A 19,380-nucleotide genomic window follows, 5' to 3' on the forward strand; every position below is an offset into this window, starting at 1 on the left:
CAGAATGAAAAAAAAAACAAAAACAAAAAAACCTCACTGTCCTCATCATAAACCATCATCGTCATCATCACCACACCCTCCCCTAACTCTGGAGGGTATACAAAGGCTCGTCTGTTGAGCTGTTTGACTTCTGCGTTGCCCTGGACTCAGGTAGGTAGATCAGGTGAGAGGTCATGGAGAAAGTCTATTCACTGTGAGTTTGTCTCTTGCTCGTCGGCAGTTATTCTATTTAAAACTAGGATTCAAATTCTACTTTGAATCAACATTTTAACATGAAATGAAACATACTTGTTTATTAGTATTTGTTCTTATATTTGGAAAAACATACATGCAGTATGCTGTATGTTGACAGCCAAAAAAACAGTGGCGTTACTGTTAATGCATTTTAATGCTTTATTTTAATACCACTTATTATGTGACCGTTTATGATTTTGTGTTTTGTACTTTTGACTTACATTTTTGCAAATGTGAGTTTTAAAATATAGCACTTAAAGGTAACCAATGCTATTAAATATTAATTTGACCACCTTTCTTGCATTAGATAATGTAAGAATAAATCAAATAATAACAAATGTTTATAATTTGAAATCATGTCAGATAAGTGGTGAGTGGGAAACAGACTGGAGATGAAAACTGCATGTCATGAATTTAACCAGACATTTTAGGTGGTTATAAAATGTGTTGCTCTGTTGTTTACAGTGTCTTTAACAAGATAAATATAGTTATTGTAGCATTTATCCGAGAAAAAAACAACAAAAAAAACCCATCTTCCTCACTGCATTTTAACAAATGTACAATTCATTTCCCAACATTTTCTACATTGTACTAATGATCTCACTCTCAGGTCTGTGTGAAGTATGAGCTCATCAGTGGGTCTTAGAGGAAACGTGACGTTTCCTCTTCAGGTGTGTTGGCCAAATGAATCATTCTATCAATGAAAATGTGAAACTCCTTTTAATATCATGTTAACGCTCATGTTCATGTCTATGGGTCAATAGATCATTTATCAAATGTCTGCTCCAGCAAATTTAACTTTTATCAATCTTTTATCAAGTTTGTGGCCTGGTCCACATGACTGATCTCCTGACTCACGGATGAGCTAATATACACTGAGTTGCAAGTTCATTAGATAAACTAATGAAAATGAAATCGATTCTACTATAACAGTATTGCATTAAATCCTCCTTCATGACTGATCTAATGTTCAGTTTTGACTAGTGTACCTAATGAACTGGTAGGCGAGTGTATTTACTGTGCATGTTTGCTGGTGTCAAAGTGAACAGTTTAATGTGGTTATAGAGGAAAAGTTTCCTGATGTCCTTTAGAAACATATGACTTTGAACCTATTCCTATATTAAGTCTTAAAAAGTCACTAGAAAGAGGACTTCAGATAAATGACTGTATCTGAAAGTAATTATTGTTTCCTTTCCTCTGGCTCTGTCGGTGGATCAGCTCATGCTCGTCAGAGACACATTCACCACAGCATTTGTGAAGAACCTCATCATAGTTGTGGTCGGTCTCACCCTCAATTACATCAATGCTACCTTGGTGGCCATCTTTTTCAGACACCAGGTAAACACACACACTCATATGTCATATCTCATTCACCATATCACACAGATACTGTATTTACTGAGCCCAGGTTTTTAATTCCAGAGTCTGAAATGTGAGCAACTGAATATTTTTACTGTACATGCATGTAACCTTTGACTTCAACATATGCTCAAGGGCAGCCACTATTTACAGACAATTACCTGAAAAATAAATAATCTAGCATGTAAAAAGCAATTTTTAAAAGAAAAAACTATTTACACCATGCTGAAAAACAAATACTACATATTAGAAAAGGACACCTGTAACAATGTGCCAGCACACAGCGGTTTAAAAATAATGCAGAGACAGAATCTGATCTATGGTCTAAGATATGGAATATTGTAAAGTTATGTTTACTGCTTCGAGAGGACCTTACTCACAGCACTGTTGCAGTAAAAAGGTCTTCTTGTGCTTAGGATATCGTTTTCAGAGGGGAATTGCCTGAGAGCTGCTGACTGAGCAACAGATTAGGTGCTGACTTTCTGTCATTTGTTTGACTTATCAGCTACCAACTGAGGAAACAGAAAGCGTGATTGACTGTGGTCCACTGGGGAACTTATACAAAAGTCCTTAAATTTACAGTTTAGAATTGGGTGTTTGTGGCAACGCCAGTTGGAAAAACACACCTGCAATCACTACTTATTATGGAAAGGGCTAAGGAATAAAACAAAACAGAGATTGTCTACAGCTATCAGCTAACAATTATTTAATTTTTTTATTTATCTGCTGATTATTTTTAATAATTGCAGTTTTACTTGCAGAATGATGTCTTCAGATCACTTATCATGTCCCTCCATCATTCTAAAGCCAAATGATATTAGGTGGGGCTACCAAACTTTTAACACTAGTTTATTAACACACGATTAAAGCATGCGCGTTCTGTTATTAAGACGTCCACCCAACCTTAGTTTGGAAAATCAGGAAGTGATCAAAGCAGCAGTAACACTGTGGAAAGCAAGCATAATCTAAAGTGCAGTCAGGGTGAACAATTTTTACCATGTGGAAGGTAGTAATACGCCCTGTAGCATTTAAACTCACAAAAATACCAAAGAAAGACAAAAAGAAAGCAGCATTGCCGAATCGGGCAGTTTCACAACCATTTGAGCAGTTTTTAATATTTTTTTGTGGGTAAAAAAAAAAAAGAGTTGGTCGGGTGAACAAAAAAAATGTGTGTGTGTGCCTGCATGCGCGTTCTGAATGTGAACAGCTTGTACCGCTTTCTAAAGAATACACACTTGAACAATATCAGTTTACGGAACATCAGATTAAAAAGTGTCATTAATTTGTGCTAATCGCACATTAACTATGCAAATAATGCGATAATGTAAATTCTTACATCTGAATAGCTGGACTCAAGAATGTCACTCATTTGTGCTCCCTAATTAATTTTCCATTTGCACCTCTAAGGCAGACAGATTTACTGTAAATGTTAATAATTTAATTGTAGCTATCTTAGACTGTGAGGATTCTTTTTATCAACACATGCTGATCAAAAATTGGCATTTTACACAGAATACATCTTTTCAGCATGGTTAATGATGCCGATTAGACCTTTTTATTTCCTCCAGGAGTCATCATCATCTGACTCTCATATCATGAACTATCGATCTATCCTTTAACCGAATGTATCGCTACTTATTTTGCTCTCCTCTCCCTCTGATTTCCTGCAGACCTTTTATGAAGACCCTCGTTACATCCTCTTCATCCACATGGTGATCAATGATGCTATCCAGCTGACTGTTACCATCACACTTTTTGTCCTCAGCTACATCTTCTACAAGATCAACGTGTCTTTCTGCTGCTTCTTTATCCTGGTGGCAGTCTTCACCACCAGAAACACCCCAGTCAACTTAGCTAGCATGGCCATAGAGCGCTACATTGCCATTTGTGAACCGTTACGGCACAACCAAATCTGCACAGTGAGGAGGACTTACATTGTCATTGGCTTGATCTGGTTAATATGCGCGGCTCCAGATATTACAGATCTGTTTGTGACACTGGCGACGGAGTCCCTGAGCTTCTTTCATGAGTCTGTGTTCTGCTTACGGCAAAATGTGTTCAAAGACCCAATATTGGCGGTCAAAAGACAAGCCTTCGATATCATCTATTTCTCCTGTGTGTTTCTGATTCTGGTCTTCACCTACCTGAGGATCCTGTTTGCAGCCAGGGCTCTCTCCACTGAGAAGGTGTCAGCTCAAAAAGCCAGAAACACCATCCTCCTGCACGGGGCCCAGCTGGCCATGTGCATGCTCTCCTACATCTCCCCCAGCGTGGAGATCGTCCTGCGCATCCTCTTCCCGGGCCGAATCCTTGAAATCAGATTTGCAAACTACCTGATCGTCTACATCCTTCCCCGGTTCCTGAGCCCAATCATCTATGGAGTCAGAGACAAAAAGTTGAGGAAGTATCTCAAGATGTATATTCTGAGCAACAGGTGCAGGACCCCCGCACAGAAAGTGGGGCCCTTGGACAAAAACAACTTGTAACATATTATATAGCAAGAGCATTTGAACAAATATTCTCTCTTTGATGAATACAAACCTTTTTTATTTTTAATGTTTTGTTTGCTAAAAATTAATAATAAATAATAATTGTATTGTATAAATATATAATTTTATTTTGTACATGATTCTTCTGATGTCAATAATTGTCTATATTAAATTTGTATTGGCAATTTAATGAAAAATATTCTGGTTTTGTCAGAAGCACTAGTCAAGAATGATTTTTAATGATTAGTGTGTAGAGTTTACACTTTGCTCTACATACGAACAAAATATTAGATACACTTGTCCCTCAGGAGAGGCAACTGTGCAGGTGCCACAGTGAGCAGAGCAAGAATGGCATGGATCTCAAGCAGGAAAAACACCACCTTGTGGCACAACCTATTTATGGATAAAATACTTGAACAGAGTCATTGTGACCGGTTACGCAATCTGAGATCAACTTTACAGTACAACAGACACAAACGAATGTCATAATTTTATCATATTCGCAGTCAACACCCACTGTTTTGTTCACAAACATGAATTTCTTGACTAAGCAGTATGATGTTTATTTGAAACGTCTCATATATCCCTGTATAATACTAATATTTTTTTAGTTTCACTGGGTTCAATAACAAACCAGCATCTTGTAACCTAAAGTCTGCCAGACATTTCCACTGCTGTCTCACATCTAAATGCCAAAATACACCGATCAGGCATAACATTATGACCACCTTCCTAATATTGTGTAGGTTACTTCTCCTGTTGGTGGTTTTAATCTTCATGTGTGCGCTGCTGTGTGTTTTTATTTGTAGATATTGTAACTTTTCTTACAGAGCTGTTTTCAAGTGACAATAAACTTCTAGAGACAGAAAAAGATAGATAAGAGAGATGAGGAGGACAAGAGAGGATCCGGAGGAACGTACTGAAGCAAGCATGCTATATCTTTATGCAGACGACACCATTATTTATTGCTGTTCAACCTCTCTCACTCAGGCTTTTGAGTTTTTACAAGTTGCTTTTAGTGTTATCCAGACTCGTTTAGATGATCTTAAACTGGTTTTAAACACAGATAAAACCAAGCTCATGATTTTCTCTCAGGCAAAGGTGCTACCACAGAACATTACAAATATTTTAACAACCAAAGGAAAACCTATAGAGCTGGTCTCGAACTACAAGTATCTGGGCTTTACCCTAGATCAGGAGCTCTCATTTAAAGCCCATATAAACAAGCTGGTCACTAAACTTCGGGTGAAACTTGGGTTCTTTTTCAGAAATAGAACCTGCTTCTCTCTCAGGGTCAGAAAGAAAATTGTGACAGCAACCTTCTTGCCCATTCTTGACTATGGGGACGTGCTCTACTTGAATGTGTCATCCAAATGTCTCCAGTCTTTGGACACCGTTTTTCATTCGGCACTGAGATTCGTCACAGGGTGTAGTCGCCTCACCCACCATTGTGAATTGTACTTGAAATCGAACTTGCCTTCTCTGAGTGCACGCAGATATGCACATTGGCTGACTTTAATTTATAAGGCTCTCTTAGGCTTGATACCTTCCTATTTGTGTGTTTTATTGCAGAAAACAAGCAGTTCTTATGCCTTGCGTTCCTGTTCAACCCTTGTTTTAACTGCTCCCCGGGTAAGGACCGAATTTGGGAAAAGAGCATTCAGCTTTGCCGCCCCTTTGGCATGGAATACTCTACAGACTGAGCTGAAACTCTCTAAACTGATTTCACTTGGAGCCTTTCGCTCTATCCTGAAAGACAGGCAGCAGAAATTCATTGAACAGTGCCTGTGTTTCAAATCTTGATTTGTTTGTTGTGCTACTGCTCCCACGTCTCTGACTGGGACTGCTGTTGCATCTCTAGGATTGCATGTTTTGTTCTGTCTGTTGCTCTTTGTGGTCTGTGTTGACATGTGCTGCTGTTGTGCCTCGTGCTGCTGACCTTTTTGGCCAGGTCACCTTTGTGAAAGAGATCTTGATCTCAATGAGCTTTTATCTGGTTAAATAAAGGTTAAATAAAAAAAAATAAATCCTGATTCGAAGCATGATACAAAGAAGAGTACAGGATACAACTGATCCATATTACATGAGAGGCTGATAGTCAATAAAAAAGGAATGGGTAGAGAAGGATTTAGCAGGTGCTCATAAAGTTACAATAGTAGCTCTATTACAGTAAGCTGATATAATATAAGAATATATGAAAATAAGAGAACTGTGGAAGGAGACACGCTCATTGCTGCAGTTATTTGATGATATGATGTATACAAGCAGTAATATCACAGTAATAGAGCTAGCATGTGCCATGATAAGAGTTTATCAGGATTTCTAAATACCATATATAAATTGTGGAGCCCGATAGTAGGTTGGCCTTCTGTTTAAATCAATAAAATACTGAATTGATGAACATGTTCTTCTTCTGTCTGCGTCTGTCTGCTGGTTCAGGGATCAAAAAGCTCCCTGTGATTATTACGGGGAACAACAACAACACCTATGACAACAAGACCCTTAGCCTATCACTATGGCGCTCTTATCAATACACTCACACGAACGCTCCCTGGAAATGTTTATATAAGACCAGCAGTCTGAGGAGGTTGCTGACCTCTTCAGTGACTCAGCAGGTGAGAGTCTCTGTCATCTTTCACATCTGATCAGTTATTGATGCTTTATAGATGCTGAAGACATCGATTGGTCTAATTTATTATTAGTAGTAGTATTTTAAAATTTGAAAAGGTTATTGTTGCTCACTTTTTCCAGCTGTATTGATATTTTGATACCTAAATGTGGGATATGTGTTGCTGCTTGCATGAACACAGAAACTAGTTCATTATTTTATGTGATGTGTAATGACGATTTATTCTGGTCTTATTTCCAGTACAGACTGCAGCGTGACAAATCATGAGCTGCTGAATGAAGTAAGTTTGTGCGTACTATGTTTTTTTGTAATGCATTTGAATATATGTATGTTGTAAATCTATTGTGTTGTGCTACAGTGTGACTAAAACTAAACATACTAATGTGTCCCGCAACATCACTAGGTGAAGAGTCACTCTCTGATCATCTTACCACAAATAAAATCTACCTGCAAGGCACAGCAGACTTTTATTTTGAAACAGTAACATAAGGTGGGTTTAAGTTATTACTAAAGTAAACAGCTTTCAGATTTTCCAGGTGGATTTTGTTTGCGTCTTAACATGATCTGTCCATCCCCGCAAATAAACTCTTTTAACTTTTAATCACATAAATATGCTTTCTGATCTTCCTGTAGATTTAAAAGCTTCATTTTAAAAATACTGAGTCATGACATCCTGATCAACTGTGAAGAGGATATCTGCGGTTGTTTGTGTATACAGGTAAGGATGTTTAGAAATGTAGTATTATTATTAAAATACACTCACCGGACTCTTCATTAGGTACAACAGTGAAAACAAATCCATTCTACTATGACAATCCTGAACTAAATCCTCCTTCATGACTGATCTAATGTTGATGTTGAAACAGAGTCAGAAAGGTGGTAATTCAACTGGATGATCATTTTGGAGGATGCATTCCATGGTGGTGTTAAACTGGATTCAGTTAAACACTAAAGTGTTTCTGTTATTTAGCCTAACCCTCTGACTGAAATGTCAAAATTCAAATTCAAATGTCACAGTCTCCTCAATGAAAACACAGTTGAATCAACAGCTCTATCAGGTTTTTTTTTTTAAACTAATGCTGAATACCAGAACCTGAAGAGAAGATTTAGTGTAGAACTGTTATATTAGAATGTTTTCACAAGTGTACCTAAAGAACTGGCAAGTGAGAGTACTTTGTTTTTCCAATATAATTTATGTACTGACTGTGTATAAGAAAAAGTAATAGTAAATTTTAGAATGTGTTGCATAATGTGCTCATATACATTTTTCTTTACAAATGATTTGTTTCACTTGCTAATGTTACTATATGTATAGATTTATTATTGTACTTCAAACTTATTATCTGTGTTTTCCTTCGGGTAGAGGGAAGGACATGTTGGTGATGAACTCCACCTCCTCTGGGCCTCCAGACCTATTGATGAGTAATGCCAGCTCTGTACTGACAGGGGGCGCTGTTTCACTGCCTAAAGACAGCTTCTCTAATGCTCTGACTAAGAACATAGTGGCCATGTTGGTATGGCTAACCCTCAGCATCATCAACAGCAGCATGGTGCACACCTTCCTACGACACAGGTACGCGGAGCGCTTGGTTCTGAGCACACTGACCGACGCCATAATGTCACAATGTTAACATGATTCTAGTTATTTAATCAGAATCCCATTTCTTGCCAGGTATTTGTCTCAGTGATCGGTGCCATAAACATAGGCCTAAGTAAGAAATAAGAACAATTTAAAATATAGAAACATATACAAAACGTCATAATACAATACAAGGCTACGAAGCTCATTTTCTACTAAAATCACAGACACCGGTAGACACAGGTTGTGTGTGTGGCTTAGTAATGTAACATATATGGACTTATGAGCGAGTATAGGAGTCAGTGCATGTGTGTAAAGGGACAATCATTTCTGAATATGAAGCAGATTAGTCCAGAATAAAAGTAAGCATTATCTGCATTATACTCACGAACACACCGGTGTCCATCTCTTTCTGAGCTCTAGTTTATCTCCGACTCTAGTCTCTTCTATGAGAACCCCCGGTACATCATGTTCATCTGCATGGTGATCAATGATGCGCTGCAGCTGACCCTGGTAACAGCCCTCTACGTGGGCAGCTACATCTTCAGGAAGATCCACGCTTCCGTCTGCTGCTTTCTGGTACGTCACTATTAAACCTGCTTAAGAGACGCCAGCCTCTGTCAAACACACCCCACGGGATTTTCATGGACTTTCCCTCTCCCATTGCTAAAATATTAAGATGTTTGTAAGGACATCAAGACAAGAAAGTACTAAGTAGGAACCACAAGGAAAGTTTTTCTCTTTCCTTAAATATTTCACGTGTCTAAACTCAACATCCTATCAGTGATCCTGGACTGTCGAGTGTATATTATGAGAAGTAACAAGTGCTGCATTTCTCCATTTCTCTGCATTTGAATCCAAGTGAGACATGGCGCAACTACAGAGAAATCATGTTTAAATGTGTTAAAGCCTCTAAAAAGCTGACTGAATCTCCACCCTGCTGCTGCAGTAACAGCGTGGATCAAAAAAATAATTCACTACCACTTTGCCACCCTCAGATCATGACGGCCGTCCTCACCACCCGCTCCACCCCCCTCATCCTGGCCGGCATGGCTGTGGAGCGCTACATCTCCATCTGCTACCCCCTTCACTACAACCAAATGTGCACGGTCCCCCGCACCGTCCTCCTCATCAGTGTCATCTTTGTCCTCACCGCCACCCCGCCCATCACCGACCTCCTCATCACCATCGTCAAGGAGCCTCCAAGCTTCTTCCACACCACTATTTTTTGTGACCACTCGCTTCTGTTTCGGGACCGGTCCATCTACTACAAGAACTGCGTGTTTGATGGGACGTACCTCTCCTTCGTGGCCCTGACGCTGCTCTACACCTACTGTAAGATCATGCTGGCAGCTCAGGCCGCCTCTACAGGCCTGGCCTCAGTGAAGAGAGCCAGAAACACTGTGCTGCTTCACGGAGGGCAGGTGAGTATCACAGGAGAGCTAAAGCAACCGTACACCTAATATGACACCTAGCACCTCTTCTCTGTTCAGGTTAGCTAAGGAGTTTAATACCAAACCACTATCTACATAGGAGAAGACCACAGCTGCAGTTGTTCTTTAGTTCATTATATATACTGAGGTAAACAGTCCAGTAGATCATATGAAGCTGTACAATTCAGACTGATGCAAAGTAGAGTCACAATTTATCTCATAATTACTTAAACAATTAACTGAAGAATTGTGTGGTAGGAACTTATTAAAGAAGCACTTCAAAAGATGACGCCTTTAAACCTCTTGTTTGGTCAGACCCACATTAAAAGCTACTTATTCATAATAACACATGCAGCTGTTAGCTGAGACAGAGGCTACTATTACAGAATAGATCACAACCAATCAATTTTTGTATTAACTAATTTTGCTTGAATGGGTTACACAAATTCTTGCCCTATAATTAAAGGATGAATAAGGATGAGTAGTCTGGTGGCTCAGTATTTGACACACAAAGCTTTCTCACGTGCTTAAAGTTTTTTTTAAAGATTGTAGCATAACTCAAGCTGTTCTCCTGATCCACCCTCAGAATTACTGCGTATTACTAAGTGTTGGATCTAAGATTTTTTTTTTACATTTTGCCCTGCCCTGCTCTCTTGTTTCAGCTGCTGCTGTGCATGCTGGCCTTCGTGGTTCCCTCCCTTCAGGCCGCTCTGATCTCCCTCTTCCCCCGACTGAGCCTGGAAATCCGTTACATCTTCTTCCTGCTCGTCTACATCATCCCTCGCTTCCTGAGCCCAGTCATCTACGGTTTTCGAGATGAGCAGTTCAGGCAGTACTGGACGCGGTATCTGTCATGTCGGAGCCACAGCATCGTCCGGGTCAGGCCGTCTCTGCTGAAAGTGAACCTGCAGGTGAAATGACCACATCAGGCAACGTCAGGACAGGTCCACCTGACCGTCAGTCTGCTCCGCAGGTTCACTTCAGCTTCCTTCGGCATCATGAGTTTTATTGCTCTGGTGCATTTGGTTTGGTTTGAATTTGTGGCCTTCTACAGATTAAGCATATGACTGATTGGCTCAATGGTTGGAAATATTTTCAGAATATAGCTTATAAGAAAGGACTGAGACACTTCAACAACTGAGTGCATCCATAAACTGAATACTATGTGGAAAGTACAGATCTAATTTGAGTAAACGATGTTAAAAATATTTAACAGAGAATGATGGGAAATTATTATTATTTAAAAGGGCAATAATAATGCTTGTGTCTATACCACTAATCTGCACAAAGATACTAGTATTTAAAACAGCAGCCATGCTTTAAATACATCCTCCTCCATGAGACAGTAAGTAAATAGGAAATATTATTGCATGTACAATACTGAGTTGAACCTTTATTCAAACAACAGAAGCCAGAACAAAACCAGTTTAATTTATTTAGAACAAACAGTTACATTTTCCCTGAAACCAACAGCACTCACGGGAAAAAAACAATCATCAAATGTAACTTTAATTAACCTGCAAATCTGAAGCACTTCAGCGGTATGGTTGACAGGGTAGTAAATTCCACTACAACTTGTTTGTATCAAAAAGAAATAACGCAAAACAGATACATGAATTATACTTCTCTTCAAAAGTATAGTGTCTCATTTACCACAACATTAAGATCACTCAACTGATTCGTATTTGTATTCTAGGACATAATAATTAGTTTTATTATCATTGACTCTCTTCAATTAACCATCCTCATTCTCTCCATGTCGAATTGAGGCAGCTCAGGAGCTGATTCAGCTACAGACTCAAAACATTTAAGAGGCTCTCTCTTGTCAACATCCATGAGGCTAGATAACACACCATCACCCATTACCTCCAGCCTCAACAGACTCTGATGCCTTGTACTTTCATCTGCCTCAAACAAACTGTACATAATCCCCTCACATATTTACTGTTTATACACACTGTTGTCTTTTGGACTGTCCTGACCACTACTGTAGATACTGTATATATATATATATTTATACTTATTGTGGACAGATTGCAGATAATCATGCGTGCTATTTACTGACGCTGTTGTCTTTTCGGCTACCGAAAACGCTTGGAAAAGGCAACTCCTTCACCTATGCTGTGTGAAGGAACATAACCCCTTCACATTTCTTACTGCTGCTGTGAGGCTGTACAACCAGGCATGCTTCCAGACGACCATGCACATACTATTTTTGTATTTATTTAATGTTTACTTTTCCCTGTCTTGTGCACTGTCCTTAACCACTATGTTGCTGCAACATGGCAAATTTCCCCACTGCGGGAAAAAAAAATAAAGAATTATCTTATCTTATCTTACAAGACCAGTTGCCTTTCTTTAGTGGTTTTGTTAACTGAATATTCATATTTATTGTCTGCAGATTGCACATGGAGTTATTTATTGTGCACAATAACAAGTTTGTTGCTGTCTCTTATTGTATTACTGCTGTGTCATCCGGAATTTCTCCTATGGGGATTAATAGAGATATTTCATCTTAATGTTCATTGCAGCCCAAAGCCACATATTCAGTTGTGCTGTTTTGTGCTGCTTTTAAAAGCCCAAAACATATCATCTGGATAGACAGAATGCCTTAACAGATTCATAAAACATCCGTTTCCTTCTTCCTCCTTCTTCATCTCACAAACAGTATGTAGTATGTGGGCTCTGTCAGTCAAAAACAGCTGGAAAATGCAAAATAAGGAAGAGCAAGAGAAACCGTATTACTCCTATTCCATGAGCTCTGACTAAAGCAGCAGGGAAGTGCTTGTTTCTTGAGATTCCAATACTAATAGCTAGCTCTAAAACCACACTAAAAAACAGCTAACATGCTGCTTTACTGCCCAGCCTCTTTATAATAAGACATTATGTTCTCTCTCTCTCTATATATATATATATATATATATATACACATATACACACACACACACACACACACACACACACACACACACACACAACTCTTTACAACATTAAGAATGACACTGATAACTTAAAACAACAGAAAAGGGGAAAACAAGTACTGTGCAATCTGAACAAACTACAGATGATCCCATATTCAACAGCCCAGACAGGCTCTGTCCATGGTGCTGAGTGTGTGTCTTTACTTGGACACAATGAAACCACCACAGACTGTACTATAATCTAAAAGCTTAGTCCAGCCAAACCAAACAATCAGGAAGCATGACACAGTTATAGAAAATTTTAACTTTGACAACTTTTTCATTTTTTTAGGTCGAGTTCAGATTGAGGATATTTAAGCCTGCATGACCATATAAACAGTTTTTCAACTGGCTGACAGTATCACTGTGAGATTGAAAGATCTAGACAAAAACAAAAGTGTGTGTTGTTGTTTTTTTTTAGCCTGACTTCCCTCGCCCAAAAGATTTATGCATCAAAAGTAGATCTGGAGTCTCTCCATTGGGAACCGATTATGCTCAAAGCAAAGGTCAACTGTGCCAATTAAAACGTTTAAGTGGTAAAGTAAGGCTTCAGTAATATATTTAAAAATACATAATGGAGCATTAGAATCTAAAAGAACTGCTCAATGTTGTAATGTAACGACTGGAACAATAAGATACGAACAGCTCCTGGCATGTATTAGTAATCATTTTTAATCAGTTATCTAAGTGATACAATATGAAAATAAAATGAAAATCCTGGGTCAGATTTCTAATTTGTAAATGCAATAATTTCAAATCTCTGTCTGAAAATAATCTCCAGCAACAGAACTAATGAGTGCATCAGATTTCTTTGTGTTTTCATGAATACTGACTGCCACAGGTGCCGCTGCATGAATACATACTAAAACAATAATTTCATAGTGGATTACAATGTGTATTTATTTATTTATTGCAGTCACTTTAATACAAGTCAATTTCAAATACTGAAGTCCGTCTGGTAGGTGTCACTCACTGTGTTATTATATTAGCATGAATATCTATATAACTACTTCCCTTCCTGTTGCTCTCATCACTTGCAGAGAATACTTGGCCGGCCCCGTTCCTCGACTCAGGTCTGACCAGAGTGGTGCTGAAGTAAGCTTGTTTTAGCTGTATTTTTCAATCAGTAAGAAGCTTCGTTAGATTCACTGTTTGCTTTCTTTTAACATTTACATTTTTAATAGTTCTATGTGAAGAGACATGTTCCTAACAGAAACTAAGATATGACTGAAATGACAAAATGTTTGCAGGGCAGATAAAGTTCAGTCAGTTTGTTTTTTAATTTGCCTAGCCTTGACTGTGCAAATGTTATAAGTATTACAAATTCAATTCAATATCACATTTGACAACTTTGCATTTTATTATAGCCTTTGATAAATCTGATATTTTAATGTTCCAAACCAAACAAGTTATTATTTCATTTCATGCTATGTCATATACGTTTAATCAATCATTTAATTTAATATTATTAGTTCTTTTGTTGTATTTCTTCTGTCTTAACCACAGGAGGGTGAAATGTAGTTATTAACATGATTTATTATTTTTAATTATTATAAATGAGACTTTTCGATTTGTCTGTGGAAATAAACTGAGGTGGTTTCAGCGCGACATGAACTCAACCAGACGTCAGGACAGCTTGAACGAAGCTTTCACAAAGAACTTCATCACCTTCGCTCTCGGCTTCATTATCAATTGCATCAACGGAGCTTTTGTCTACACTTATTTTAAGAGCGAAGTCTTCCCGCAAGACCCCAGGTGAACCCCAGCAGTGTGGTACAATAACAACAATGATAATAATAAAAAAAAAAGCTGATGAGATTTAATACTGACATCTGCTGAACTGGACAGAGTTTATTTGATGTTTCTACATCATGTTTTGACCAATTTTAGAGCAGAGGACCATCTGTCCTCTTGTCTTATTCCACTTGTCCCCTGCAGGTATGTACTGTACATCCACCTGGTGATCAACGACATGATTATGCTGACAGTTTCTGTGGCACTGCAGATCCTCACCTACACCATTCCCCTCAACTTTGCTACCTGCTGCATTATACTGCTCATCACAGTCACCACCAACAAGTAAGAGTGTGTCTGTGTTGTAGTCGGTGTAGTTTTGCTAAATGTGTGAGATTCTATCTGGAGTCTTTTGAGGCTTGAGCGTTGCCACCACTCACAGTAAATATTTTATTATGTGTATTATGTCTCTGAAATTTGTCTTGACAGGCTTTTAAAATGTGGATCTCATGAGCAGAGAATACAGGGAGGAAACATGCAGAGTGGTTATCAGCCAGCTGGTTTTACAGAGTACGAGCAAAGACCAGAAACAACAAGCTTTTGTTGCACAGCTTCTGTGAAAAAAACAAATTAAAAAAAAAAGATGAAACAATTAGGAATGTCTAGATCATATTTTTTTCTGCTTGTTTTGTTTTGGGTATTTTTTTTTTCTGTGGCCCTGATCATTTCATATTGAGTAGCAGCCAATATGTCTGAAAAGCTCGCCAGAAAATCTCTTAAATTAAAGCAGTTTATGTAAACTGCAGACAATACAATGCAATCTGAACATGTTCACAGAGAGCCTGGAGTAACAAGCTTGTGTCACATCATATGTATTTTGTAGCTGGGTCCCTGCAGCCAGTTAATCTGATTAATTCATTCCTGTGAAACTAAAGGAGTCGTAAACGTCTAAATATACATATACATACTTTCTAGGGAGAGTGAAACAGTCAGGAACATGTCTGACTTTAATGAGAGCGTAACATTATCAGCTCCAGATCCACTGCTCTTTATTCTGGATATGCTGCAGTGCTAAAGTGAAATGTGATGAACTGAATAGGATGATTGTGATGAGTCACTTTATTTTTCAATACTAAACAGAGTTGTCTTTGAACTGATAAATGGCAGCCATCAGTAAGGCCAATATCAGTAAGTAGGTGTCTTTTAGTTTGTGTTATGTCGCCATCTAGTGGTTACTAGTGTTAAGCGAGTTGAACTGCAAAAAAACAAAGTGAGGACAGTATAATTAAGCTAAAATGACATATAGCAGGGAATACTCACAGTAGCCTGGTGGAGAAAAGGTAATCCTCCAGCTCTCAGAAGGCCATAGGATAATAAATCCTTTGGGAACGGTGACAAGCGTGCAGCGGACTTATGTCACCTAGTCCATTTAACAAACGTCCGGCGAACAGTGTCGTCCAACAAGGTTAACGTGACAAACAGCGAATACATAACAACAGAGTCTTGGTCATAAAAACAGCTGACGGACAGAGTCCCCCACAGCCGTAGCAGGAAAGTCAATTATTCCCTACCTACACGTCGTTCTTGGCTCAGATAAAATGGTGGCACACAGGCTTAATAGTTTAAACATATCGTATTAGCATTAGCATTAGCCAGGTGTTTCCTGAGTCACCTGTTGACTTTCTGCCAATTTACAGCGACCCAATCAGGGAAGGTGCGTTAGATTTAAACTGAAAGTAATAATACCAAACGCCAACTTTCTTTTTACCCTGGTAAAAAAAAAAAAAAAGTATTTTAAGATCTTTTGAATATCGACGACCTTGCTAAGAAGGGAGCACACAAACAATAAAACACAGAATATTATTTAAAAAAAAAAAAAAAAAAAAAAGATTTAGCTACTGGTGATGATTGGTTAAGAGTCGCCACATAAAGAGAAATGATGTTCCAAACAATGTAATATTACCTATTATTATATTGATTTTCTAAAAAAAATATTTAGATTAAGCAATAATTTTAATTGGTCAGTTTAAGAAAGACGTGTGAGAGAATAAGGTATTGAGAGAGGTTAGGGTGGTTGGTTCATTTGTTGGTTGGTTTGTTGACTCATTGGTTGACCCATTGATTGGTCGTTTGGTTGAACTGTTGGTCAGTTCATTGGTTGGTTGATTGACTGATTTATCGGTTGGTTGGTTGGCTAGTTTATTGGTTGAATGATTCATTGGTCAGTTAACTGGTTTGTCGCTTTCTTGGTTGGTTTATTGGTTGGTCGGTCCATTCATGGGTTGGTTTATTGGTTTCTTCGTTGGTTCATTGTTTGATTGGTTGGTTGTCTTACGCAGAAGTGTTTGTGTGAGAGCACATGATATTTGAAGTTGGCGTTTTCTTCTCCATTCATTTACATGTGTTGCTAAAAAAAGACCCTAATCCCTAAAGAATCCACATAGTTGTAGTATTAAAATTTATTTTATGAATTGATTGAGGAAATAGTCAATATAAACAGTGATAATAGTTGTTAGTTGCAGCCCTAGTTAGCATAGTTGGATATCTTGAGTTCAAAACCAGCTCCTCTCTCTGTGTGTTACAGTTTAGAATGAATATCAAGAACAAAATGCACAAAGTAGAAGATACATAGAGTTTTAATTATAGTTTGGCTAGATCCAGACACCTAATGTTAGCTGTGACCTGTAAAGGTCATTAAACCTCCGATACAAACAGAATGAGCTGTTTTTTTAAGACCAGTCCGATGCTGCTTTAAGTAAAAGATCAGCTACTTGTATGTCCAAAAAAGTTCTCTCATTTGACTGCAGATGTTCACCCTCCTTTAAGATTTGAACTGTAAATTAGTGTTAAAAGAATTTAAAGCTTGTGTGTTTTTTTTGTCTTTATTCAGGAACAGTCCTTTGAACCTGGCCGGCATGGCAGTTGAGCGATACGTAGCTGTTTGCCGACCTCTACACCACACTCAGATCTGTACTGTGCAGCGAGCCTATGCTCTAATTGCTCTAATCTGGGGCATCTCCTTCATCCCCTCCATCACAGATGTCATCATCATCCTTGCCACCCAGCCGCTGTCTGTCTTCTCAAACAGTGTCCTCTGTTACCCTTCCTATGTCTACAACACACCGTACCACAAGACACACAGTTTGGTTGTCCAGGTGAAATTTATTTGGTATTTGTGTTTACTGTGTATTTCATGAAGCAGTTTGTTTTTCTTCGTAATTTAATGATCTTAAAGTGGCAAAGTTCCTCACCAGAGTTCTGTTTCTTCCATCTTCCCTTCAGGTCCTCCTGTTGTCCTTCGTCTTCCTAACTCTAATCATCACCTACCTGAAGGTGCTCCATACTGCACGGGCGGTTTCTGCTTCTGACCAGGCCTCGGCCAGAAATGCCTGCAACACCATCCTGCTGCACGGAGTCCAGCTCCTCATCTGCATGTTGTCGTATGTGTCCCCCTTCATCAACCTCATCTTAGTCACTGCGTGGCCCAATGACGGCACCACGATCTTCTTCACCACCTACCTGTTCACCAACGTCTTTCCACGTCTGCTCAGTCCGCTCATCTACGGTGTCAGAGATAAGAAGTTCAGCAGCCACATGAGGCTGCACTTCTGCTGTAAATGCAGAAATCTACAGAAAATAGGGAGAAACTGATGGCTGGACCACGGAGGAGCTCCAAACATGTGCTGCACTGACTTTTAACAGACTATACTTGTATTTTTTCATGTTATGGCTCCTTATCCACTGACCATGTAATCTTGTTAAGATATAAAATTAAACCTGCAAGTTAATTAGGTACATTTGAGTAGCAGCCAATATGAATCCTGACCCATTTTCATTCATTCATTCATCTTCTGTAACTGCCTGTCCTGTGAAGGGTCGCGGGGGGGCTGGAGCCTATTCCACCTGTCATTGGGCGAGAGGCGGGGTACAGGTCGCCAGTCTGTCGCAGGGCTAACACAGAGAGACAGACAACCATTCACACTCACACTCACACCTATGGCCAATTTAGAATCACCAATGAACCTAACAAGCATGTCTTTGGACGGTGGGAGTTAAGCTGGAGTCTAACCCATTTTTTAATTTGATTTATTTTTTTCATGTTTTAAACAAAATGTTCTCCCCTAGGACATAGACATATTGTCCTAACAGTATGTATGAATGAATGCTGACTTTTCCAGTCTAAGGTGCAAAACCGGAGTCTGAACACTAGATGGATCCATCATCACAGACAAGCAGCAGTGTGTGACGTTCCACTTCCCAAGAAATGGAAATAAATGAAATAAACAGATAGCATATGTTAAATCCTTGTCCTGTGCCAATGATCAGGAAGATCCTGTTACAACAATTGTTGCAAATCAATCAACATAAAATGTACTAATGAGATCTGGTTTGTCTCCAGAGTGAAGTTATCTCCAAAAACATAAAAGCTCTGTGTATAGTTGAGATGTTTTAACTCACAATTTGGAAAAAGGAACTTAGGTTGGCTCAGTTATGTATATTTATACCAGGTAAATAAAACAAAAAATTAAATACACTTTATTGTGTTTGTTCTGTAACTCAAGTAGAATAAAAAAAAAAATGTCTCATGTAAGAACTAATATAAATAAATATCTGAACAATGTCTGATGAATAAAAATGTTCTGTTGGCTTATGAATGACTTATCAGTTGACAGAAGTTGTTGTTTATATTTCCCATTGCCTTGGGTCATGTAATCCCATGCAGTGTGGACCGTTTTAATAAATAAAACCTTCATCCATTTTTCATGAAATCAATAGGACCTTTTGCAGCCTGTTTCCTTTTTAAAATGTCATGCATTGTGGGTGTTAGGGAGGAGGTGTTTATGTTCTGTAGTAAGTTTATCTTAATGAGGATAAAAATGAAACGTCAGTGGGAAGTTAGTGGGAAACTCAAGGAATGTGTCTCTACAGAGGAATAACGCTGTGATTAAAAATTTAGGAGTTC

At 38.6% G+C, this 19,380-nt stretch overlaps 3 protein-coding genes across 3 annotated transcripts; all 3 read left to right on the forward strand.

Moving 5' to 3' along the window:
* Positions 1-870: 870 nt before the first annotated feature.
* LOC311486922 (odorant receptor 131-2-like) lies at positions 871-4,079 on the forward strand (the record flags this gene model as incomplete). The annotated part of the gene is made up of 3 exons (XM_084542943.1): positions 871-905; positions 1,453-1,572; positions 3,264-4,079. Exons 2-3 carry the CDS (start codon positions 1,456-1,458, stop codon positions 4,077-4,079), a joined length of 933 nt encoding a protein of 310 aa, XP_084399069.1. The 5' UTR covers positions 871-905; positions 1,453-1,455.
* A 3,442-nt stretch (positions 4,080-7,521) lies between these two features.
* On the forward strand, positions 7,522-10,643 carry LOC311486923 (odorant receptor 131-2-like; the record flags this gene model as incomplete). The annotated part of the gene is made up of 4 exons (XM_084542944.1): positions 7,522-8,284; positions 8,731-8,869; positions 9,289-9,714; positions 10,386-10,643. The coding sequence occupies exons 1-4, from the start codon at positions 8,019-8,021 to the stop codon at positions 10,641-10,643; spliced, it is 1,089 nt and encodes a 362-aa protein (XP_084399070.1). The 5' UTR covers positions 7,522-8,018.
* Positions 10,644-14,292: 3,649 nt separating this feature from the next.
* On the forward strand, positions 14,293-18,068 carry LOC311486924 (odorant receptor 131-2-like; the record flags this gene model as incomplete). The annotated part of the gene is made up of 4 exons (XM_084542945.1): positions 14,293-14,438; positions 14,622-14,762; positions 17,308-17,611; positions 17,661-18,068. 4 exons carry the CDS (start codon positions 14,293-14,295, stop codon positions 18,066-18,068), a joined length of 999 nt encoding a protein of 332 aa, XP_084399071.1.
* Between the last annotated feature and the right edge of the window lie 1,312 nt (positions 18,069-19,380).

The sequence above is a fragment of the Chelon labrosus genome (genome assembly GCF_963514085.1).
Source record: "Chelon labrosus genome assembly, chromosome: 4".
NCBI lineage: Eukaryota > Metazoa > Chordata > Actinopteri > Mugiliformes > Mugilidae > Chelon > Chelon labrosus.